The sequence below is a fragment of the Talpa europaea genome (assembly GCF_964194135.1).
Source record: "Talpa europaea genome assembly, chromosome: 7".
Classification (NCBI taxonomy): Eukaryota; Metazoa; Chordata; class Mammalia; order Eulipotyphla; family Talpidae; genus Talpa; species Talpa europaea.
This window is the reverse complement of record NC_140074.1, coordinates 84044421-84053544: the sequence shown is the minus strand read 5'-3', so window position 1 is coordinate 84053544 and position 9124 is coordinate 84044421. Positions and strand designations below refer to the sequence as shown.

Genomic DNA, 9124 nt, shown 5'->3' with positions numbered 1-9124 from the left:
TTGCCTTGTACAAGCCACTCCCCCTACTTAGGGGGGGGCCTTTCCTTTTCCTCTCCACTAACTAAAACCTAAAACATATTTACCACTTGGTCCAGCCCACCCATCTGCTGTGTAAATCTTTCAATGAGCCTCCTCACCTCCGAAAGAAGCAATTGCTGGCCTCCCTGGTGGCAGAAGGGGTTAAGCACATCACTGTGAAGCACCCCGGCCAGGGAGCTACCCACACGGCACAGTAGACCTCTCCTATCTCGCCTGCTGCTCCCCTCAGCAGTATATTTCAGTCAATCCACCTGTTCTGTTCCCCACTCTGTCTTTGGTGAATTCTCTCACCACCTTGCACCTCTGACCTGTACCCCAGCTCTTGTATGCATAAATAAATCTTTTTTTTTTTTAAAGGCAGCAATTGCCCTCTTCTCCATTGTCTTAGAGTACTCATTTTGCATTAATGGCCTGCTTTGGACTTTAGACACTCCTATCCTCAAGTCCTGCCACATGCCATCATTTATTCACAAATATTTATTAAGCATCTACTATGTAGAGGCACTGGGCTAGGTTGGGAGTAGAGGAGACAGATATGGCCTTTGGCTTCAGAGTTGACAACAAATAGAGAAGATAGACAGTTAAGCCAGCAATTACTAGAAAAGGAAGATTTGGGATCCTTTGAGGTCAAAAATCCAGGTGGGGGACACAGAGAGAATGGGAGAAATGAGACTGGTGACAGGAGCCTTACAAGTCTCCCTGGGCTGACACTTTCAAATGTGTATATGACCTGAGCATGCCATAAACCTGCAACACAGAGCTGAATGTCCCCTAGGGCATTTTATTGTCCTCAACTTGTGGGTAATATTGAGGCCTGGGCAGAAAGAGTCCCTTGGTTGGCATGAGACGGGATACATGTCAGAACTCTACTGCCTCCCAGTTTGGCCCAGGCTCTGCCTTAACCTACTGGGAACTCATTGCTTAGAGGCCACCTTGACCATATTTAGGAAGGAAGAACATAATTCTTCCCATCATGCAATACAACCCATCCTCTGAGCTCAGGGCAGAATGCTGCATTCTGGGACTTGTAGTCTCCATTGGACCCCCCCCCCCAGACACACACCTGCACTTCTGAATGCCAAGGTTAGTTTGAGCAGTAGAGAGGGTGATATGGCAAATTCCTGGGTAGCTCCTTTTACCCTCCTTCTTGTGAGCTATTGCCCAGCCCATCAAGGAGCTTAGCTGCCAAGAGAGTCAGACAAGCCTGCCACCAGCCTCCAAATCTCCATGAATCATTCTGGCATAGGAGGTTCATCTCTGGGTCATGACTCATTCTCTGCTCAAGCTGCTTCATCCAGAAGGGTCTAGAATCAAGGAGGAGCCCAGGAATACCTTCTAAAAGGAAAGGAAGAATTTCACTCATATGCCAGTATTTCCCCCAGACTTCCCTCAGCTATTGGCAACTCTCCCCCTCCCCCCTTACAGTCTCTCCTGGCTTCCTCTCCTCACCACTGATCCTTTTTTCATCCCTCACCCCCTTCTGTCATCCTTCTGCTATGCCTTCTTTTTTACTCAGCTTCTGGAATACTGTCCAGAAATCCTCTCCCAGTGTCTCCCTCAGTTAATTCCGCATGCCACCTGCTTGCTGCCTAGGATTCTTTACAGCATTTGATGCTGCTCCCTAGAGCCTACGGGAAGGGATCTAGAAGGAATCTGATGAGCCGAGCTGGAAGACTGTGGAGGTAGTAAGGACCAAAAGATTCTCTGAGGGGTGAGACTTAGGAGCTGAATTCTTGCCACCTGCTTCCAGTGTGAGGTTAGGAAGCACATTGGACAATCACTGGGTCTGGAAGTTTTGGAGAGGAAGCAAGTTTATATGAATAGAAAACAGAAAGCTGTCCTTCCCCCTGGGGGCCACAGGGAAGTCAGAGCTCCTCTACAAGGAATAATAAAATCAGTCATTGTGCTCTCATTGTGGCCACTGAGGCTCTTCAAGTGAGTCCATGCATGGAGCCAAAACCCCCTGGGTCTAGACATCAGCTTCAGGGATGGCACAGCTGTAACTGCCCTCTTTGCTGGCCTGTGACTTGATGGGTTTCCTCAACCCAAGGAGAACCCTGGTAATTTATTTTTCCATGGCCTTGAATGTACAGCCTCCATAGCTGTTCCCCTGAGTACCTGCCAAGTCTCTATCTAATAGCCCCAGGAAAATATGCCTCCCTCTCATCATTCCCTGTGCCTGTCCCATTTTTTCGATGTGTTCCAGGAACATGGGCAGGCATAAGCATGAAGGGTCTGCTCTCACTGGTTGATACTGTGGTTTCTCTAGTCCTGAAGGCAACCAAAGTATGTATGGTCCTAGAGATCCAGGGCTACATGGAAATCCAGAATATTACCTTCCTAGGCCCAGGTTGGCCCAGGTTGCCTCCTGCCAAGTGAGGATGTCTTCCCAGGACGCAAGTACCACTGGCTTTTAACTATAATATCAGGATAATTAAGCTTTTCTGTGAGCACAGTTTGCTGCTGATGCAGCTGCCTGGAGCCCTGGCATTTATTGAGCACAAAGTAATAATTTATTGTCCTTTGTATGCTCAAAAGCCATCTTCATTATCTGCCCAGGACAGAACTGCCACAAGGGCACACAGGGTCTCACCAGCTGCCTCACTCACAGACGTCACCCTTGGAGCCCTGAGGGAAGAGAATGGGGTGGAGAGAGGTGGGGAAAGGGGTGCTCTCTCACGGAGACTCGGCTTAGAACCCCTCCTCCTTGGCAGGTTGCTAATGGGGGAGAAGGTGGCAGACTTAGCTGGGCGTAGGCGTTATAGAAGGGCGGGGGCCATGTGCCCACATTAGCAGGGCAATCCTTCCCCTTGAGCCGGCGGTGGCGCGGGAGCTCGTCCTCTTGCCGCTGGGTCTTCTGCGCCTTTGCTTGAGACTTTACGGTAAGCGCTCCTCCCGCGCCCCCGCCCCCAGCCCCGCGCGGCGATCCCCGGCGCCGACGCCAGGCGCTGGCCGTGGTGCTGATTCTGTCAGGCGCTGGCGGCGGCGGCGGCCGCGCTCCCGCTCCCTGGCCAGACCCAGCTCTGCTCCCCGCGTCCACGACCGGTCGAGCCCTCTGCCCTCCCGCCGCGGCCCCCGCCCGGGGCGCGGCCGCCACCAGCACCATGCGCCCGGCAGCCCTGCTGCTCCTTCCCTCGCTGTTGGCGCTCCTCGCTCACGGTAAGGGACCCCGGCGTCCAGCGACAGGACGGGGGCGGGGGCAGGGTCCCCAGGGGCAGGAGGAAGAACAGTTTTGGCTCACAGTTCCGCTCCTCTGGCCGCCCAGCCCAGGCACCGCGCTCCGCCGACTGTGTTGCCCCCGCGCCGGCCAAGCCGGGCGGGGCGCGGGCTCCGCGGGCGGGAAGCTGCGCGGCTCCCGCCATTCGCGCCCGGCCGAGACCTCGCCTTTAATCATCTCCCCGGATCTAATGGGATTTCTCTGCTGCAATTCATCACGCCACCCCCTCCCCGCACACACTCACGCGCCGCCCGCGCGCTACCTCGCCACACTCCAGGCGTCCAGGAGCGCCCGGGTGCGCGCGGGTGGGGGGAGGGCACCGGGCGGAGAGTCGGGACTGTCCTGTCGGAGCCCCGCGGTCCCGCCTACCGCTGCAGCCGCCAAACTTCCTCCGACTTTGCCGCCGTTTCCCGGGTCTCTCGCTTCCTCAGCGCGTAGGGACGGGGCCGACAGCGGCTGTAGCGGGATTGGAATGTTGCTCACCTCCCTCTGCTTTGGCGCTGGCACATCTGAACCACAACTTAGAATACAATTGCAGGGAGAAATTCGGGGGACCTGAGAAATTCGGGGGACCTTATCTGGTGCCTATCTCAGCCCTGGGCTGCAACTACTGAAGTCCTGGCAAAGATTCTGTCCTCCCGAAGTCCGTTCCTCGCGCTCCCCTGCACCTCCTCGCTAACGCCCAGGGCTACTCTTCCCTCTGGTCTGAGGTCCCGCTCAGCCGGGCCCACCGACAGGCCACACTCATAGCTGCAAGACCCTCACCTCACCCGTCGGCCCCGGGTCCTCGCTCACATTCCCGTCTCCACTTCACCAGTATGCGACCGGAGGAAAGCTTGGTCAGGGATTGACCAGCAAGGAGGTATTGGGGAAATGATGGGGGTTTGTGCCTCCTGGAGGGAAGGTTTCCAGCTCCCCAAGGGAACGTTCCACCCGGTGCAAACAAGCTCTCATCAACGCTCCTGATGCCGGGGCTTCTTCACTGCAGCCAGTGGGGTGGTGCAGTCTCGGGGAACTCGCTTGGAGTTGGGACCTGCTCTCTGTCAGCGTGGCTCTTAGTGCCCGACATAGAGAGGGAGAAGGTGGGAGTTTCTAACCTCCTCCTTCCATCCCTCCAGGCCAGGTCCGAGGGTCAGGACAGAGGGTCCAGTGCCAAAATTAGCCCCTGGATGGCAGTTTTCTTCGCTCTGTGTCAGGAAGGTGGAAGCTCCTCTCTGAGCCTCTAGCTCCAGTGCGTTAGAGCCTGATATTCTTGTCTCTCCCAATCCCACCCCAGAGCTGCCCAGACCGGGTCCTTCCCGAGGCACCCAGAACTCACAGCCTGTGTTGATACTGGGGAGTCCATAACCCCATTTAGCCAGGGGCAGGAAGACAGAGAAGTCGGCATACTGAACCTGCTGTTCTAGGATGACCCAGGGTGCTCAGGAACTGCCTTGGAGTAGGGCCACGTCCTTCCGCTGGACAGCTCCCCCGGGGCCTGCCTGCCTGTGTGTGTGTTGCCCCTTGACCATGTAGTTTGAAACCTCAGGTGTGGGTATTTGAGTGTGAACATAATCAAGGCCCAGGGTGTCTGGAGTGATGGGACCAAGCATGTCTGGACTTCAGGAGGTCTGGATGTTAGGAGATGCCTCAACCGGGAGTGGGTGTGAGAAGTGTGTAAGGCCAGCAGTGTGTGGTGCAGCCTCTGCCGGAGAGCGCCCTGCAGGGCTGGAGTGAGACTGCGAGTCTCCAGAAGGATGGCTGTCTTGTCCAGGAGTCCGGAGAGCCCTGCTGGGTTGGGTGTGGGTATGAGCGTTGGGAGGAATCTGTCTATTCTGTGACCAAGAGTCTGTGTCTCTCCTAGCCCCACCCAGTCCTCTCCAATGCCGTGAGGACCACCTGCCCAAGGGGTATGTGGGGTAGGTGTCTGTGTGCTGGAGAAGACCTTTATTTTCACCCTCCAAAAGAAAAAGGGAGAAGCCCTGCAGTGCCAGGCCTGAGGAGAAAGGGCCTGGAACTGGGCCAGCCCAGGTGTGCCCCTCCGTCCCAGCTGGGTTTTGAGGTCCCAGTCATTGGGGTACTGAGTCATCTCACTGGGAGGCATTGAATTCAGCCTTCCCTGGGCTGCTGGGGGCTTCAGCCTTGAGAAGTGAAGGCCTCTAGCTGTGAATTTTTGTGGGCTGGCAATACATCCGCTGCCTTGTGGCCTTGCCACGGGGCCCTCAGAGCTTTGTTCACACATAGACTGTCAAAAGCAGGCTTTGGCAAGCCACAGAGAGCATCTCAGAACCGTAGGCAGAGAAGTGGAGGACTTGGGGCAGGGGGAGATCTTGCAGGGCCTGGTTCAATCCCTGTTCCCTGCCATGGGGGTGGGGGTGCAACTGGCCTCAAGCTGAGTGACCAGTGGTCCTCCCAACCCAAGGGCAGTGTCTGGGTGATCCTGCCTTGGGGGGAGGGAAGTAATATGGGAGGGGTTGTGCCTAGCTAGCCTGCTGTGTCAGTTTAATGATTTTTAATGAGCAATTACCTTTAGTCATTCTCCTAATTTCTGAATATCAATAAAGTTAATTAAACTCTGCATGTGTGAACACGGCCTGGGGAGATTGTGAAGGTGGTAGCTGCTGAGACTGAGGTGGGGTTGGGCCTGGGGGCAAAGGCTGCCTCCCTGGCCGTGTGACCTTGGACCTCATACTCCACCTCTCCAAACTCCCTTCAAGTATACGTAGCAAGAGGCAGGGAGGAGATAGCAAGTATGGGTTGCTCATTCTGCCAAGAACACAGAGATGATGTGTGAGAGGCAAGGCCCGGAGGAAGAAAAAGAGAAGCCAAAGGATTTGGCATCTAGAGCCCCAGCACTGCAAGGGTTAACAAATCAGGGCTGCTTTAACCTAAAATGGTAATTGTTGCTTCCTGCAGACTCTGCGCAGTAGGTGCAAGAATCTGACTATACATTCCTGAGTCTGGGGGCAGCAACTAAATCTGATACCAGGTCCTGCTCCCTGTCTCCCTCCCTGGCACTTTGGGGTCAGAAAACAGGTATTGGGGACAAGGCCCATGGGAGACAATCCAGAGTCCACTTAGAACCCGGAAAAGTTGACATGGTGAGCGGGAGGCTGCTCTGGGTTTCTGAGGAAACTGGAGAACTCAGAGATTTCACGGACTGGAGGGGAAGTGTGGGCTGGCTTCTTTCTTGCCCCTCGAGCACCCAAGCTCAGAAGATTTGGCAGGCCCTGGCGGCAGTCCCAGCCTCCTCAGCAGGGTGGCAGCTTAAAAATGCCTTGGGGACACTGTGGGGTGCTAATGGGGAGTGAGGAGACACGGGGGCTCGGCTTAATTAGAAACTGGGCTTAATTAGAGCTTCCATGCCCCTCCCACCATGGCTGCCTGAATTGCAAGAGGCATATATATACTCGAAAGCCGATTTCCTTAGCCCTTGCATCCACCCATCCCTTGGTACCCAAGCCCTCCTGTCTCCTCCCACCCTCCTAGTCTCCCCCTCTCCAAGCCCTTTCAGGCCCCTTTTGCCAGGTGCTAGGCTCAGCTCAGGGATGTTGCGCCCCCACCTGGGCAGATCTGGCAGAGTTTATATCCCCCTAGAAAGAGGGTGTGGAAAAGGGTCTATAGGTAGGGGTTACTTGAATGAAGGAAACACTCAGCTCAGATGGTTCAAGACCCAGGCTCCCTGTCTACCTCAGGCATGCCTCTGCCCTCTCTGTGTCTCTACTATCAGGAGCCTTCAAAGTAAGGCTGCACCAACTTGCCAAACTGGGAGTACACCAAGGCCTCCAAGGGCTTATCAAGCCGCGTAGATTTCTGGGTCCCAGGCTTACCCACCTGCTTTCAGGGAGGAAGAACCAAGGTCTGTATGTAAGAGGCTGAGAAGGGAATGAAAGATGATGCTGAAAGCTCTGGTAGCAGTTGGGAGGTGGGGAACAGCACTAGGAGATCTCCAAGGCCCCTTCCAGACTAATGCCAGCAGGAAACTTGACTCACCAGCCAGGCCAATCCACTCCCCAAACTAGCCTTGTTTTCAAGGCTCTTGTTTCTTTGCCTGAAATTCGTTTTCATCTCTTGGGCCATCCTGGCTCATTCCTCTTCATGCTTCTCTGGCACTTCATGCAGTTCTTCAGCATGTATTTATGGGACATTTACTGTATAGTTCCTCAGGGGGGCGCTTCCCCTCCACCCTGAGTCAGGGGCCTCTTTTGTGCTCCCACAATCACCAGAAGTCCCCCAAGAGACACCCATCTTGCTTGGTAGTGAGTGCCTGATTGCTGGCTGCTCCTCTCTGGAAGCAAGACGGAACTCAGAAAGCAGGCCACCCAGTCTTTTTCTCAGCCCTCTATTTTTGGGCAGTGCTAGAATTCCTATTTGGAGGAAGTTTAGGGTCAGCTGCCTGTTTAGAAAAGAGAGGTGGGTGCATGGCAGCTGGGACTGCATTTTGAAGCTGAGTTTGCGTAGCAAGCACACTATTTTTACATAGATTGTATGTTAGGATTTTTTTTTCTTTTTCCTAACGGTTGGCCAATTATCCCAACTGTAAATTATAGCCTTTGCTTAGTTTTTTCCTTCCACAAATTAAGCTGTCATGCTGTCAGCCGGAGGTGGCTTGGGGGTGGGGTGACGGTGGCCATTCTGAGAAGGGTAAAGCCTCTCCAGCGACCCCTTAATGCCACCACTGCTTGGGTCCCCAGTGGCACAGACTTTAGCACATGTTGAATAAATAGAAGAGAGTTGTGCAGGTAGACAGTGGCAAAGTGAAGTCAGAGCCCAGGCTTCTTCCCTCCCTCCCAAAGCACTTACCCACTGCCTCTGCTGGTCGGAACTGCCCTGTATGAACTTAAGGACTAAGAAAAGGGAGGGCCAACCCCATGTCATCTGGTTTCATAGCCCCTTACCCATCTCAGCTTCAGACACCCTCACGGAACTTAGAAGGATCAATAGGAAACCCTGGGACCACCTCCCAGCCTGGCACCCTTGAATGAGATGGCAGAGGCCGAGAAGTCATCCAGGACCACACAATTCATGTCCATGAACCTTTCACAGCTCCAAAGAAAATCAGCCCTCAGGGCATCCATCCACCATTCATTCATTCTACCATTCACTCATTGATTCATTTCACAAGCATGTATGCAGATGTGAGGCCTGGCCTAGAACCTGTAGGGGTCAGGTCTTCGAGTGCCTTTTCTAATATTCCTATCAAAGACTAGTTATCCCCACTTTACAGATGGGAACACTGAATTTTCACAGAGATTCAACTCACTCTACATTTCACAGCCAATAAGTAGTAAGACTACTCCAAATTGCCCACTTTGCAAAAGCTTCAGTAAGTAAAAGCAAATGGGAACCCAAGAGAAAAAATCATTATCCTAATAATAATAACAGCAACAATAGCAAACATTTATTAGATACCAAATATCTATCAGGCAGTATACTTAGTGTCCTATAAACATCAGCTTATGTAGTCTTCATATCATCTCTATGAGATAAAAGCTATTATCTGAATTTTGTAGGCCAAGTTTAAGCCCAGATATATCTAAGACATAGATGGACCCTAACTTTCTTCTAGCATATTTCTATGGCAGTAGGTTTTCTTCCTGATGTCTAGTTTAGTCCGTACTGCTGTAGATTAGGAACACTTTACTTTGCTCACTCTTTAGTGGCAAAGGAATAAAATATTTTTCTAACACTTGGAAGTCAGTTTTCTGACTTTCTGAGCATGGGGCTGGGAGGCAAATGCACCCTGAAGTCCTGGCTCAGAGGTCAGTGACCTTGGGTGACCCTTCAGGAAACTTGGTGAAGAAGAGGAGCATTTTCTTCTGTCCTAGCTTCCTAGACTGCCCCCCTGAACTCCTCAGCTCCCACTCAGGCCCAGCCCCCAGGTGGGAA

General features: G+C 53.3%; 1 protein-coding gene across 4 annotated transcripts in view; it reads left to right on the top strand.

The window, feature by feature from the left end:
• Positions 1-3143: 3143 nt before the first annotated feature.
• SEZ6 (seizure related 6 homolog) overlaps positions 3144-9124 on the top strand; it is a gene marked incomplete at both ends in the record, with an annotated part of 42927 nt that continues 36946 nt past the window's right edge. For all 4 annotated transcript variants that reach the window (XM_084239059.1, XM_084239057.1, XM_084239056.1 and 1 more), the window contains one exon: positions 3144-3198. In XM_084239059.1, the coding sequence (XP_084095185.1) occupies positions 3144-3198 (55 nt within the window). The remainder of the gene's footprint in view (positions 3199-9124) is intronic.